The 16,190-nt window shown below is 35.9% G+C and overlaps 1 protein-coding gene across 3 annotated transcripts; it reads right to left on the bottom strand.

The window, feature by feature from the left end:
* Positions 1-130: 130 nt before the first annotated feature.
* LOC116182475 (myosin light chain kinase, smooth muscle) lies at positions 131-8,893 on the bottom strand. 3 transcript variants are annotated; one of them, XM_031503009.1, is made up of 8 exons: positions 8,759-8,893; positions 8,267-8,308; positions 2,680-2,770; positions 2,422-2,625; positions 2,228-2,369; positions 1,974-2,173; positions 1,771-1,923; positions 131-1,515 (listed from the first exon to the last, which is right to left on the bottom strand). In XM_031503009.1, the coding sequence occupies exons 2-8, from the start codon at positions 8,298-8,300 to the stop codon at positions 501-503; spliced, it is 1,839 nt and encodes a 612-aa protein (XP_031358869.1). In that variant the 5' UTR covers positions 8,301-8,308; positions 8,759-8,893; the 3' UTR covers positions 131-500. The 3 variants fall into 3 exon arrangements, with proteins under 3 accessions (XP_031358869.1, XP_031358870.1, XP_031358872.1); XM_031503010.1 differs by lacking the exon at positions 8,759-8,893 and adding an exon at positions 8,504-8,652; XM_031503012.1 differs by lacking the exons at positions 8,267-8,308; positions 8,759-8,893 and adding an exon at positions 2,916-3,028.
* Between the last annotated feature and the right edge of the window lie 7,297 nt (positions 8,894-16,190).

Genomic DNA, 16,190 nt, shown 5'->3' with positions numbered 1-16,190 from the left:
TATAAACAAAAACACTTAGGCTGTATTTAAACAAATAAAGCTATGCTATACTCGTAGACCGTAGTGTAAATACACAACTTTCATACAAGGTCTGCATCTATCTTTGCTCCCATTCTTTGAAGAGCAATTATTGTATTTACAACTTTTATCCATCGTTTTTTAATTACATATCGTTTTAATTTCTTTGTACTCAACACCATTTCTGACTGTTCAGTTGAACTGTGTAACCATTTTTGCTCCAAGCATTGTAACGCGGTCATTCTAGAGCTAAAATTGTTAAAATAAATACATTATGACTTAAAAATAGCTAAGAAAATATATTAATCTTATTCTCTACACAATTTACGCAAGAGGTTTAAAAGAAAAAAGGAATATAAAGAATGGTCCCTATATTATTTTATTAGCAACAAAAAACAAACAGCCATAAAAATGCAAAAATGATAAATAGACAGTAAGTATAATATGGATAGTATACGTGAAAGATTCAAGTAATAAATGCGTTACTTAAAACCATTAGGTTTCATAAATGGGTGAGTATTTTTATTTATGGAACGTGATTGAAAAAACATATTTAGGGAACTAATAGTCTTTTGTCCTAGATTATCGTTTTCGCTCCATTCGTTGGAAACGGAACCGTGCCGAGGAATTGGTCGAGAAGGTACCTGTGGTCCGTCCCATTGCTCCAACAATTTTAAAAGCATGTCTTTGGTACCATTAACGGTAGTTTCAATGGAATTCGAACTTTCATCAGAAAGAGACGACTTAGTACTCATGAAGCAAGAAAAGTCTGAGTCGAAGCTACTTTTAAAGGAGCTTGTTTGATTTGTTTGATATAAAGGTACATCTCTACTGCTTGTTGATACGCGAAATTTCGGCCTTCTCCAAGGAAACTCGCCTTTCGTATTGTGGGTTTTTTGTGAGAGATTTGGGGAATTTATCGCTATGGCCGGACTGGGAATGGTTGCGTGCATCTTCCGATCCGATTCCACTTCGTATTTACCACTGACCTTTGTTGACGATACAGTCGTAGATTTGATCTCACGATCACTATTAAATTCTGGCATGGTTGATAGCTGAAACAACTTATCAGTCAGCTTACGGATTTCGTCTGCCAAATTTAAACGTTCAGTAATATCATTCCCCTTCACGATTCCAGTACTATCCGAAGCCCTTCTAAAATAGTCCGTTTGCGGTATTGCTAATAAGTCGTCATTATTTATAGTCAAATTGTGTGGAAATCCATCGTCGGACCCTACCGATGATCCGAGAGAGCCGCAAGGAGATGGAGACATTCCTTCTAATGAGTGCAGCGACTCAGATAATTGTAGTTTGTAGTGGCAAGGTGCTATGATATGTGAAGAGGATTCAAAGACGTAAGGGGAATTGGGATGTTCATTCCAACGTTCAACAAACTGCTTTAAGTTGTCTTTTGCTACTTCCATATACGAAGAATTTGGCGAAGATCGTCGCAATAACCACACGTGTTTTAAACAGTCTTCCGCTGACATTCGTAAACTGAAAAAGCGACAAAGACCCAATTAGTTGTTAGTTAATGTTAATCAGGATAGGCTGCATTTAAATACACACTGACAAATCCCCATTGAAGATATTATTACATCAACGTGTTAGTTTTACAGGTAAGTTATTACTATAATTGGGTCTTTGCCATAATGATCTTTTATAAGCGGATTTGCGAATTATGTGCAAACTTTCTAGTGCCATGTGAGTTAGTATCGCTTTATTGGTCAATAGAAGCACCATGCTACTTACGTCATGTCTTTCAAAAGAAGTTTGGCTATGAAGTCCTTGGCATTCTCGGAAATGTTTCGGAAGGCCTCGTCATCAAAATCGTATTTACCAATAGTAACGTTCGCCATTGTTTCAACATCTGTATGTCCCATAAACGGTGATAATCCAGACAATCTGCCAAGACAAATGTAATTTAAATTGTAAATACAAATGGTTATACTGACAGTACATAGCAAATTACGCCGACCGACCACATATCTGTACCATAGCCGATAGTGTCAAAATTAACTACTTCTGGCGCAACAAACTCAGGAGTTCCAAATAAAACCTGCAATTTCTTGTCGGGATCATATTTTCTGGCCAATCCAAAATCTATGATTTTTATTCTATTTCCTGTTTTTGTGAGGCACAAAATGTTTTCGGGCTGTAATGTAAGTGAGTGTAGAAAAAATGCTTTTTCTTGAAATGTTATACCTACTTTCATGTCCAAGTGTAATATGCGCTGTTTATGAATAAAAGCCACTCCTTCACAAATTTGACGCATAAAGGCTGTGCAACTCTTCTCTGTCAGCACGAAATCTTCATCTATGACTCTTTCAAATAGTTCTCCGCCCTCGATTCTACAATTTAAAACGATTCACACTGAGAAGTATAAGTTAAGATGTTACCCACAACTCTAAAATTACACTCATCATTTTTCCGTTTTCGAACGCGTCGTAAATTTGAAGTAGTCGTGGATGTTGCAGGCACTTCATAATGTCAACCTCTCGTTCCACATTTCTTCTATCTTCCTTTTTTGAAATTCCAATAAATTTAGCCGCCAAGTCCAAACCGGTGCGTTTTTCCTTACATTTAAATACTGTTCCAAATTTTCCCCTAAAATAGGTTGTATAGAGACCAACAATGCAAGATAAGTGAAAAATAGTTAACCTTCCAATTTCGTTAATTAAATCATAATAATCCTTGGGGTCCTCGCCTTTTTTAATACGTACGTCTCTGTATGGAAAGCTCAGTTCGACTTCTGAAACAAACTCAAATGTAACCGATATATTGGGAATATACCTAATTCGAAAAAAATAGGAACATTAAACCATTGAATAAAAACACTATTTTTATTCAATGATTAAACTGATTCTGCAGCTGAATGAGGTATTCAGATTTCTAACTTTATTTTCTTTCACGCTCGAAGCCCAAATTGCTAAAATACATATATGTTGAATCGCCTATTTGGGTTGTAGTTCATCGATTATTTTAATTGCAAATAAGAAACCAAATGCTTGCAAAAATACTCCAACCATCAATATTCAGCGATTGCGACTCACTTCCTTATCACAGCTTGTAATATACACATTTAGATTTTGATTTAAAATAAATGATACACTTCCCAACATACATATTCATGGCAAACGTGCCAATTGTTTCTTTTTTTGTGACAAGGTTAATAATAAACCATATTACTTTTCATAAAACAAAAGCATTTCACTCTATGGCATTGTATAATTTTCTCGTTTTTAAAATTCGATCACAATCTATATCTAGGTATAGAGACGGCTCGAAGAATGGGTATGTGTTACAAATGGCAGATGTTTAAAATTTCGTTTTGGCATTATTTGCTACTGACATTCAAAAATTCCGTTAATTGGGTAGAGCATAAATTACATCTAACTACTATGTAATTAGATGAAGGTGAATTTTCATTCACGAATTTACTCATTTCAAGAAACGTAAACGAGTGAGAAAATTCATTCGTTGCTGTGAAAGATTTTATACAATAGACCATACAATTTTTGCTTATGTTATAATTATGGTAAACACTAACTATGAAAACGTTATCATTAGTAATCCGATTACTGAAATAGCTGTTGAAATATTTCATTGACAATTTTAAAATTGGTTATTTACTTTGGCTTACGATCAAAATTCGAGTGACAACTTTAACATATAAAAATTACTTGTCTGATATCGGAACACCGTACTTACATACTGTCAATAAATATTCATTTAAAATGAGTGTTGTGAATGAAAATTTCTGAACATAAACTTCATTGCATAAGTACTTTGGTGTCATTTTCAACTCATAATAACAATTTCAGTATTTTGGAGAGATATGCATAGCTGTTACTATGGTTTTTGCACAGTTTGTGCTATTAAAAGCAAGAGTAGGTATATCGCAAATTGAACAAATTCGGTATTACAATAGTCATTCTACTGTCCGCGGGGAGTATTTCATTTTGTACTTTTGCCTTTTTAATACAATCCAAACCGGCATATTCACAATAGGATGAATGTGTTTATTGATGGATCTTTTAAGGTCGCAGAGTTGGATACTACAAGTGCTTGCATTACAAATATTAAGGGTTCCCTAAAAAGACTTGTTAGTAAGCAAAGTACGTGTTACATTGAGAATGGACAAGGGCCATAAACAAAATTTTCAGTAGGGTAATTTTTTGAACAGCTTGCATTGGCATATTTAATAGCACTTCGATTGGCGAAGTTTTGATATCGCTGTTTTTCTTCGTTCTCGAGTTAGACGAAAGGACAAAACCATCACATATGGGGAATCAATGCGTTCACCAAAGTAATGTAGTAGGTGCTACATAAACGAACGAGTTATCACCCCAGTGAAAGATTTAGGAACGTACGTACTACATAATATTTACATACCTATATATGCCATTTACATATATATGTAGGTAGTTTCAATGTGGCGTTGGACTGTTGCCAAGTCTTTTATATGCAAGCAACAGAAGGCCTTCATGTTAAATGTGAGGGTTTTTTATTTCAATTAATTTTAAGAGTAAATGGGCAATCACAAACATTTTAGTCATTCCAAGAGGTCAGTGTACGAGGCTGACAAGCACATTTTATAACTGCTTTGGGTTTACTGTTCCAAACATTTGTCGGGGTACTTCACGTCGGATAAAACATGGTAAATACTAAATATAGTGTTGAGCGTAACCTCAAACTAGCACACAAAAAACAGAGGTAGGTAATCCCCAAAGCAAAACTACTATACGATCAAAAAAATGAGTTGCTGTCGAGTCACCTTTGGAATTTTTGTTTACATGGGAAATCGTACTTAACTTGAGCTTCCAAAGGCGACTCGACCGCCACTCATTTTTGATCGCCCGTTACAAAAGTTATCAGAAGAAATAACGTCGGACACTAAATTGCCAATATGTACCTACCATTAAATTTTTGAATTTTCTTTTCTAATGTAATTAAGGCTTACAATACCAGAAAACTAAATACTCAGGATTTGATTTAAGACCAAATTATTTGTTGATACTTATGATTATTCTTACATTATCATATATATTGTACAAAAACACGGAGGTAGGAGAGACCAAAGCAAGCATTTTTTTCCAAATAAACCAAGGGATATCTTTCAATTGGGAATTGGCCGTTGAAGCGCTATGTATTCTTTGTAGCAGAATGGATACTCAGTTTTGGTGACGGCTGTGCTGGTAGTAGAGAAAGTAAAAAGTTTCCTAGGAATTTAATTTACTGATATCGAACAGATGGATCTCGTTTCGAACTTTTTTCAAAGTAGTACTTAGTAGGTTTGATGATAACGAATAACGAAAGTAAAAGAGAAAAAATTTAAAACATCTTCGAAAGCTCGAAAAAGTTTCATTTCATGAATATTAACTAGAAGCTTTAAATATATAATTTATATTCAAAGCTAGAAGAGAATCGTAAAATCGCTGCGTGCCAATTATTAGTGGATGCAGGCGACGGCAGTGGAGAGTTGACGGTAAAATCGTGATGAAAAAAAAATAAAGCGCCCTAGTGTATGTACGTTAAATTTGGAGTCTGGTCGACTCACACCTATACCGAACACTGAACAGTTTTTAAATTATTCTAATTTCTTCGGCTTTTTGTATTAATTGCGGCCCTGTACAACATATACAGCGCCGGCCTTTGAAAATTTACAATGGCTATATTTTCTTATTCAAAGAGATAGTTATATAAAAAAATACAGTTTCTTTAAAAATCAAGGGGAATCCAAATTACTTGGGTAGTTTTTGTTTCGCGCAACATTTCGAAAAACTCAAATAACTGCAAAACTCGACTCGACTCGACTCGTCGGTCGGTCGATTTTGTTCTATTTCTATTTAGCAGGATAAATATTAATCCTAATTTTTGTATCAATAATGTAATTTTGCGGAATAGTGCAATTTTTAGCTAATACGGCCAAAAAGATTTTATATACATATCCAACGATTATGAAATTTATCTCCGGTTTACTTCGTATAATTGTGGCTTTTGACAAATTTTCCAACAAGAAACTTTTCAAGCGTCCTTCCAATATTGAAAATAGATTATTCAGGTGCCTTAATTTAATTTTTAAGGGAGAGTAGAATCCTCCATAACTTAAATTTAAACGTATAGTTTTAGATTTTATGCATTATTTTATGGTTACACTCGGAACGGATTCGAAATGTTAACGACAAGTAAAATTTTCAGGGTTTCAATAGAGACGACGATAATGATGGCATTGCTGGCCTCGCTGCATGCTTTCACGAGTACTGGAAAAGAGAATTTTTGATTTTGATTTGACTTTACAAAACAAAACCTTTTTTTAAAGTTTTGAAATTATGTAAGTCAGATATTCAATTCAATTTGACCTTGTCATTCACAAATCATTTTGCATAAATGCTTCAGGGTTTTAGAATAAAACTGCTTTTATAATGTAGGTACATGTAACTTTTCGTTCAATATTGGGACGATCATATTCCGACTAAAGGTGCGTCTGGGTAAAACTCTCGCAGGTTGTACTTCCGGATCCAGCAATTGCTTGCGAACAACAACCACGATCCACAACGATGGGGTTGGGTGAGTGGAGAGGATCGAATGCTGCACTCCATCAAGATCGCCTCGCAAGCGCCGGAACATGTCCTAAATTCGATCTAACGCACCGTTGATTAGGGGAAAGTCCCCTACACATAATTCCCAAGGAATTGGTAATACATGAATTAGTTCCTTTATTTTTCTTATTTTGACGGTGTAAACTCTTTGATCTCAGAGTGTCGATGAAAGACCGGAAACGCTGCTATTTTATCGATCATTCTGTATAATTTGGCAAACTGGAAATTAACTAAATCCATCTCTTATTGATGTGCAAGAATTCCAAGTGAAAAGGGAAATAGGCAATTAGGTGGAAAAAGATAAGAACAAACCTATTACTTGGAATTATAGTCATACGTGAGAATGGCCTGCTGTTCAAGCTATGTAGAAGCCCCTCAGAACCATCTCGTATTTGTCATAAAGAACTCAATGTCCCAAATTTTGAATTTTGGACCCAACATTTTCGAAATAACGATCTGCGGGCTTCCTACCCTTATTGAAGGTACGAAAATTGGGACAAATGCGTGTCGTTAGAATCTGAAGGGAAGCTCTGCGGAAAGAAATATGCAGAAGAAGTGTCATTGGCCTTGACTATTTAATTGGCACTTGAGTGTTAAAGCTTAATGTTGAAGCTTTAACTTTAAAACTTGAATGCTCCAAGACTAAAAGGTTCGTATGCTGAATATTGTATATTGATCCTTAAATTTTGGTTTGGCAGTCTCGAATCTTAATTCTCAGATATACTTACCTCGAAAATATTTTTTAAAATTCAAGCTTGAGCCTTGAAACTTGAACTTTACAGTCTTAATCGTAAGACCTCACTTAGGGAGCTTAAACTTTGAAACAAAATAATATATCTGGATTAGAATAATGGTGTTGAACCTTGGAACTTTGATTCGAACAAGAACAGGAAACCCATACAATGATAAAATAGGAGATAGTGTCTACAGAGCAATACTGTCTTCAAGAGCAACTATACCAAACTCTTTGCACGTTTCCTGTCATCTCAAACTAGTAAATACAGAAGGTTACAAACAAGTGGTAGTGCAAATAGGGAAACGATATGATTCAGACTACCATGCGTTGAGACATTATTCATCTCATTATCCAAAAAACAAAATTCACAATAGGTACCTAGTGAGGTTTAATTAATGTACAAGGATGAATTTGGAAGTAGTGACATATTTCGAAATTGAGATAATTCAATCTCGTTCTATTCTTGTTTGAAGGGGTTGTTTTTTCGTTGTAATTCTTTGAAATGAGTAGGTAACATTTGTGATAATTTAATTTAAGTACTTATTACCTTTTAACTTTTCGGTATCTGAACAAGAAGCCATAAACAATTCTGGAGCGTGTTACTGCTAGCAGATTGCTAACAAAGACAAACGGCGCTTTCGTAAAGTATGCACGAAGCCTATCGACGCCTTGTTTTACGGAATTTGCCAAAAATAACGCTGGGTGAGTCAGGATACTTGCACGTTACTTAACGAAACCAGTGGCAAAAATTCCATTCGCAGGATAGAATAGTTTGTTTGTTACCTACTATTTAGCAACAAGGAACGTTACCTTTATACATAATACGTAGTTATCCTTTATACACGTCTCTCAGTAAATATTGCTTAACTTTTGGCAGTTCTACAGGTATTTACTTAATGAATTTACATACCTCCGACGGGATCGTCCTCGTCCACTCGAATCATTACGTTAGCTGTAATACAGATGGATTATTACTAAAAATTGCAGTCAGTAGGGCAATGCATTAAAGTTATATTTTTAGTTATAAGTCGGGCATAAACGGGTGCGTTGCACATTAAAACACAGTAAAAATAAATTACAAAACAGAAATATATTCGAAACTAGTTATAGATTGAACCTCTACTGTAATTTGCTTAAAGATACAAACCTGAAACGTCATGTAAGATACAATTTGTTTAATTTACACACGATCAAAATTAGAAGCTATGTTTTTTCGTCCACAACGCCCTTGAAATTGCACAAGTATAATTCTTCCGATCGTTGGCAAAACGTGCACGCGTGTGCCAAAAACATAATTCAGGCGTTAATCTCGAAAAGTTGTGTTAAAAAGGTAAATTTCATGCATATGATTGCGTGAAATCAAAGCATTTTCACTGGTTAGAATCTAATTTTAAGCGCTCACCTTATGGTAGAAAATGGACAAATAAAAACAAATACACAACTTTAACCTACAAGCGCGTTAAACATCAGCACGGTCCGTAAGAAGCGTCTCGACGCGCGTTTGGACGCTGGTGCGCGCCAAAATTAGCACAGACCGACCAGAAAGCATTTTTTAAATCACGTGACCTTTTGGGGGAGGATTTTATTGTTCTCGTGATACAGAATTTCACTTTAGGTAGCTGTGTTGTATCATTGAATAATTCAGATTCTTTATTCAATGGTTGTATGCAGTATTAAAATGCTTACAGGGAACAAATTGAGAAAAGTGTTAGGTAACATTTACTTGCTCAATAAATCAAAGTTTCTATGCGTGGTCAACCCTTCAAAGAAGAGAATTTAGAATCTTAATAGGTAATTCTACCCTAAGACTGATCAAACAACTCTGCAAATTTGTTGAGCTCCTTTCAAACATTCAAACGATTCAATTACAATTTTCTGAATATTTAGATCTTTTCAAGACAATTATCCTCTTTGAAGAGTGTATCGTTTTGAAGTTCCAATTTTATGGGTCACTGGGTAGGTCTAGGTACATCTTTTAATTTCCCCTTTCGCAAAATTTCAGGAAAGTAAATGTTTCCTCGTTTATATGTTCAGGTGTCCTTCGCACTTAGAGTACGAAAGAGGGAAGGGGTGGGGGAGGGAGGGCAAAAGAATAGTCGATATGTTATATTTATTTTATCTACGACTAATATATAATGTGACGATTATTATACTTATGGTTTTTTCCGTATAATGCCATATAATGTCAGCTAACGGTGTTGTTAAGACATGTGATTCGATGTAGACAATGCGCAATGCTAATTACGAAAGCATTTAAAAAACTTTTCATATGTAGACACTTCAAATAAAAATAAAACTAATGCCCATTTCAAAATTTTTTGTATTTGTATACGCTCCACTATATTTTTCATTAAACTGTATAGACTTCGACGATAGGCGGCTCATTTGAAAGAGAATGGGGTAAGGATCTCGTGCCTACCGGTATTTTTTCCTGGTACTACCATGGATATTATTAGTAGGAAAATGCGCTCTGCGTTTGCATAATGACATTTTAAACCTATTGTTAGGTTTATCTTTATTCCAAATGCATATGAATAAAATTTCATTTAAATGCTTTCATAAATAAGAAAGTAGGCATTGCGCATGCGCAAAACAACATTTTGAATACGTCATTAATTTTACTTATATTCGTAGTGTTTACATTTAAAGTTTCATTTAAATATCTTCATAAATAAAAAAGTTAGCATTGCATATGCGTTAATCCAAATGTTTGACACTGCGCATGCGTAAAACCAAAAAATATCGGTATGCACGGAATCCTTGGACCAAGACCTTTCAAATGAGCTTAATATCGACCAAATCGGTTCAATGGTGTAGAAGGAGTACGTGTGACAGACGGACGATAAAGTGCAGCCAATAGCGATTTTTCACTTTGAGGAAAATACGCTAACAACAGAACAAATTGACGTTTGTATCAACATCCATCTTTATTTATTATCTTGTTGTTATGTGTTATTGCTTCAGTTGTTTGAATTAGTATATTGTTAAACCTAAAAAATATAATGAAAAAATTGGACACACTTTACATTCCTAAAAGAAGGCACTGGAATAATCTTTTTATATGGGTTTGAAATCCGATGTGTGTGTGTAGTGTTCGAGCATTCATTGAAACGCATCGCATGTGAATTTTCCCAAAAATCAATGTTTGGGCAAGTAACCTTGGGAATCAAATTATCGGGCCGATATTTTATTTTGCCTTTATTTTTGAGTGGGCGGGGTTTCAGCCAAGGCTGCTCTACCAACCCAGCCCACTATACATTTACAAATATTCATGCCCTAGCCCGGATTCAAACTAGGGACCCTTAGCTGAATTGGTAGCGCCGTAGCGGGGGTGCCATGCTGACAGGGTGACAGAATTATTACATTCCCTCAGTGAATGGTGAACGAACAAAAGCTATGCAGAAATGATGCAGGCACAGGGATGAACCAGGTATAGCCTTCGTTGGTGTCATTGTGTCAATTATTAGAGTTTTTATCCAAAACAAGTATTGGTGTCCAAGAGGGCAATATCCAATTAGAAATTTATGCTGTATGAAAATTGCTTTTCACTAATTTCGTTGAGAAAGTGACCAAATTCAATCCTATAACGTTACGAAGACTTTCTTGTATAGTGCGTTGAGTACACTTCTATCCCATATTCGTTTGCATTATAGAAGAGCCAACGTTTGCGCATTGTATTTACACTTACTTACTTTGTACCTGTTTCGATACGAATGAATACGGTGTTAAATGCTGCGTGAGAATTTTTGGAGCTATTAGAAAAGCAAAACAAATAATACCGTAAAATCTAAAAATTAACGTCAACTTCCTGCTTAATTTAATCGTCCAGTCGAACAAAAATATAAATACATCCATTGGATGGCATAAAAATAACACATTAATTAAGTCTCGTTCCCGCCACAAGAAATGCCGAGAGGAATTTCTCCTCTCCTACAATCAATTTCTATCAAGGTACTTGCGCGTAACCGAAGTGCAAGTCTATTGGCAATATTGCAACTGATCAATGAAACCTTTTTTAGCAATATTAACAGATAGGTACCTGATTTAATTTGTCAAAGAAACATATTGTAAAGTTGGCACAGTTTTGACTGGATTTTTAATATCCTTTGCAAATATTTTATCTGTATGTAGCTTTCTCTTCCTGGCATTCAATTCAGTTCGTATTTTTTCGTGTAGTGCTGTACTTACCCAGTGGCTTGATCTGATTCTGAATTCCAAATGTGCTTTAGTTAAATTGCTAATGTTGTTGATTAAATTAATAACATTCTCATTCAATTCGTCTCGCCTCATCCCTAGTGGTTGGAAGTTATGTTCAAAATCAATATCGTAAGAAACCCTTCATTTCTCTTGCACAGTAGCTTAGGCAACTTTTTAATCACTTCTGTATGATTTACTGTCTCGACAGAACGTTTTTTTTTTTTTGTGATTACTGTTCCCATTGAGTACCTATACAAAATTGATAAAATCCTTCACTCAACCAAAGATCATACTCAACGCTGTTACCGATGTTCAGTAAATTGTTGAATGTAATTTATGCACAAATAACAAATTATGCATTTGTACATATTTACTATGTGCTTTGAATATAAAGATATTCAAAGCTATGTGTCATATCTAAGTCTAATTTTCTATTGTACCCTACGAGTAAATGACCTATATATACATATATATCATTGTATATCCGGTCAATATTGCAAAACCGGACATATGCAGTTAACAAAGGGAAACGTTTTCCTGCAGATTGTTGCTCCCTATGTCAACTATTAGTTTTCTTTTTCAAAAAACACGATTGTTATTGATATAATATAAGTACCTAATATTGGAGCGTACTTCGCCGCGCCGCGCTCCACCGCGCGTAAGTGCGCGTCAGCCTTAAATAACAAGAACGAATCGAAAGTGCGTCTTCACACTATAGTCTAGGCAGGCGATAGAGACTGTAAAATTGGCAACCTGGACATTTTGAGGTGGAAAAGAAAAAAATGGTGGAATATGTTCAGTTAGGTGTCAAAAATAACATATTAAAAATCCCACCCTCCAGACCCTTTGCTAAAGGCTCCAGCCACCCCACCATCCCCCAAAAACCGTGTTTTCGCTCTTTTTGGCTGATATCTCGCGATCTATGAGGTCTATATGAAATATTTTTAGCTGAAAATATTTCTCGGGAAATTTCATACAAGGTAGATACTCAGAAGTTAGCCTAGGTGTACCTCTTAGCCTAGGAAATTCATAAAAGAGGCGAAAATCATCAATTTTCGTGACTTTGCAAATATATCGCGACCTTTAGGGCTAGATGAAATATTTTTAGCTGAAAATATTTCTCGGGAAATTTCATACAAGGTAGATACTCATAAGTTAGCCTAGGTGTACCTCTTAGCCTAGGAAATTCATAAAAGGAGGCGAAAATCATCAATTTTCGTGTTTTTTTGCGGTTTTTTGCAAATATATCGCGACCTTCAGGGCTAGATGATATACGTTTAGCTGAAAATGCTCTTCGTGCAATTTCATACGAGATAGGTAACTGAAGAGTTTGCGTAAAGTCACCTTTCACCTTCAACTTTCATGTGTGAGGAAATATTCATTGGAAAACAAAATATTTCTATGTACCATTTATTCACGTAAAAACAGTACCTATTTTATTTTCATATTAAAATATTCACACATTCATTTATAGCTCAACGTAATCATTACCCTTATACTTATCCAAATCAATTCGTACTTTTTCGATCAGACTTCTCAATCAAAAAATCAAAAGTTATAGACTAGAAACCAATTTGAAAAAAAATTCAAAGGGCTGTAACTTTTGAACTAGCAGCCCAATCTTGGAACTGTTTGAAATTATGGATTCTACAGGCCACATTCTATAAGAAAATTTTTTTTCCGGGTCGATCTGAGAATTTTTTTTTCGGGGCTCAAAAAAGGCAGTGTAGAATAACCTTCCTTTTTTACCAAAAATCTACTACACCAAAATTTCTCGGGAAAACACTTTTTCTTATTAATTTGGATGCGTAGAATCCAAATCAATTCATACTTTTTCGATCAAACTTCTCAATCAAAAGTTATAGACTAGATGCAGATTCCACTGCTTCAGGCTCTTCGACGTTCTCTAGTGGTAGTGGGTGATCTGAGATTACCGACTCGTAGTTCTCGTCTTCCGCTTTACCTGATGCATGGGTACCCTGAAGAGACGACGTGGCATTTAGGCACGATGCTCCATGACACTGGACGCAGAGTTCATTACACTTCAGACCTACAACAAGAAGCATTATGTCAAAAAAATGTTTATAATTATATGTATACGATTACCTATAATATTCTCTCGTGTGTCCTAAGTGTCCGGTAGAGAAGGTTTACCTGATTTCCTGCAACTGTTTCAGAAAATCAGGTAAACCTTCTCTACCCGACACTTAGGAGTTAGGACACACGAGAGAATATTATATTCGTATACTTAATTATAAAATTTTTTTGACATAATACTTCTTGTTGTAGGTCTGAAGAACGAATTCTGCGTCCAGTGTCATGGAACATCGTGCCTAAATGGGACGTCGTCGTTTCAGGGTACCCATGCAGGTAAAGGGGAAGGCGAGGAGAACTACGAGTCGGTACCTAATTTCAGACGACCCACTAGCACTAGAGGACGTCGAAGAGCCTGAAGAAGTGGAATCTGCAGAGGATAGTGATTACGTTGAGGTAGGTATAAATGAATGTGTGAATATTTGAATATGAAAATACTGTTTTTACGTGAATAAATGGTACATAGAAATATTTTGTTTTACAATGAATATTTCCTCACACATGAAAGTTGAAGGTGAAAGGTGACTTGACGCCAACTCTTCAGTTGGAGCATTTTCAGCTAAACATATATCATCTAGCCCTGAAAGTCGCGATATATTTGCAAAAAACCGCAAAAAAACACGAAAATTGATGATTTTCGCCTCCTTTTATGAATTTCCTAGGCTAAGAGGTACACCTAGGCTAACTTCTGAGTATCTACCTTGTAAGAAATTTCACGAGGAGCATTTTCAGCTAAAAATATTTCATCTAGCCCTAAAGGTCGCGATATATTTGCAAAAAGTCACAAAAATTGATGATTTTCGCCTCTTTTATGAATTTCCTAGACTAAGAGGTACACCTAGGCTAACTTCTGAGTATCTACCTTGCATGAAATTTCCCGAGAAATATTTTCAGCTAAAAATATTTCATATAGACCTCATAGATCGCGAGATATCAGCCAAAAAGAGCGAAAACACGGTTTTTGGGGGATGGTGGGGTGGCTGGAGCCTTTAGCACAGGGTCTGGAGGGTGGGATTTTTAATATGTTGTTTTTGACACCTAACTGAACATATTCCACCATTTTTTCTTTTCCACCTCAAAATGTCCAGTTAGATGTCTTTATCGCCTAGACTACTAGGCGACTTAGCAGCGCGACTACGCTACTGTAAAGGTAAATTCTCACATAAGCGACGCGTAGCAGTGCAACATTCCCTGTTTCCAGAAGTTTGCTTGCTTTTAAATGGCGTAATCTCACGATAGCAACGAGTCAAAACCTAACTGTCGGCAGAGCGTTGTATGCCGCGTCGCTACGGTGGCGCTGCTATGTGCGAATTGAAAAGCGGCATTTACTGCTGCCGCGGTGACGCATACATGCGCACTAAATTATTTTATTGACAATAATTGTTGAAAAAGGCCAGTGTAAAATAAAAGATCTAATTGTTGCTGTGAAACACTATCCGAACTTTTATACTATTCGAGTAGACGCTCAGTTTCGCTTTCAGAAAAACGCCACCTATAAACTAATTGCAATCAGTATTTCCTCTTCTTTCTTTTTTTACTTCACTGACATTCCTAAAGCAAGCATTTCATCATCAGTAGATGAACTACTCGATGAATCCGTGTTTTAAAACTGAAATGAGGCAGGCCGTTTATTCCCTCACCAAAAGGACAATCGTCGCGTTGATTATGTGAGAGTTGAACCTAAAATTGACGCGCAGCCTCCTATCTTGGTAAGGCGTAAGAAAGAAGGGCGGTAGTGGGTCAAAAGCAGATCCTTTTGTTGAGACCTTTAATTAGATAATACCATGAAAAATTGTTGTGTAACAAATAGAATGTTTTTTTAATTTTGTGTTACTTTCAATGTTTAGTGGGCATTGCCTATTGCATTGCAGCAACCGCGATGTGCCGCCAGACAGCGGTGCTAGCATCGCTACTTAGCCGCCTAGTGTGAAAGGTTTTAGCGGTCGCTGTTGCTCTTATCAGTATATGTAGGCTTCCATATAAACCAATGCTCGTCAACAGCTCTGCTAAGTCGCCTAGTGAGGAGTACTAACTTGTAAGTTGTAACGCAATCCGATTTGCTTATATAGTAAAGTCGAGTGTTTCCGAGTGTTCGCGACAATACGTCACATTCCTCGAAAAGATTACGTCACACCTGCCTTTGTTTTTTTATCGTCTATAACTAATCTTTAATGGCGCCTCGAAGTCTATCGAAATTTCTGGAGTGTTCGCTACAATATGTTTTTTTTTGTAATAAAGAAGCAAAGGAAGTTGAAAATGCAATAGATTAAACATTTTCATAAAGAAAATAGTCCTCATAGTGTTCCGATAAACATTGGCGTAGCTAGCTTACAAATTTAGGGGGTGCTAAAGTTTACAAGAACGTTTGAATACATAATACGGCGCCAGTGTTCTGATAGTAAGTAGTATTGCACTTAATATGGAAACCGATCAAGTAATTGTGACCTTTTGGACATACTGTATACGACATCCAACAATGACGTAACGTAGCGTAGCGTGGTAGGCGTACAATTGCACTCCTAAGGTCAGATTCACACTGCACA

This window comes from Photinus pyralis, unplaced genomic scaffold, assembly GCF_008802855.1.
Source record: "Photinus pyralis isolate 1611_PpyrPB1 unplaced genomic scaffold, Ppyr1.3 Ppyr1.4_unclustered_Scaffold5481, whole genome shotgun sequence".
Taxonomy (NCBI): Eukaryota; Metazoa; Arthropoda; class Insecta; order Coleoptera; family Lampyridae; genus Photinus; species Photinus pyralis.
This window is presented reverse-complemented; position numbering and strand designations above follow the sequence as displayed.

What these genes read in the sequence shown, in the direction of transcription:
- LOC116182475 (XM_031503009.1), bottom strand. Translation starts at nt 8,300, where the DNA reads ATGATTCGAGTGGACGAGGACGATCCCGTCGGAG. An exon ending in CGAGGACGATCCCGTCGGAG is followed by an intron (nt 2,771 to 8,266) that starts GTATGTAAATTC and finishes AGTTTGTTTCAG; the next exon opens with AAGTCGAACTGAGCTTTCCA. An exon ending in TTAATTAACGAAATTGGAAG is followed by an intron (nt 2,626 to 2,679) that starts GTTAACTATTTT and finishes AACCTATTTTAG; the next exon opens with GGGAAAATTTGGAACAGTAT.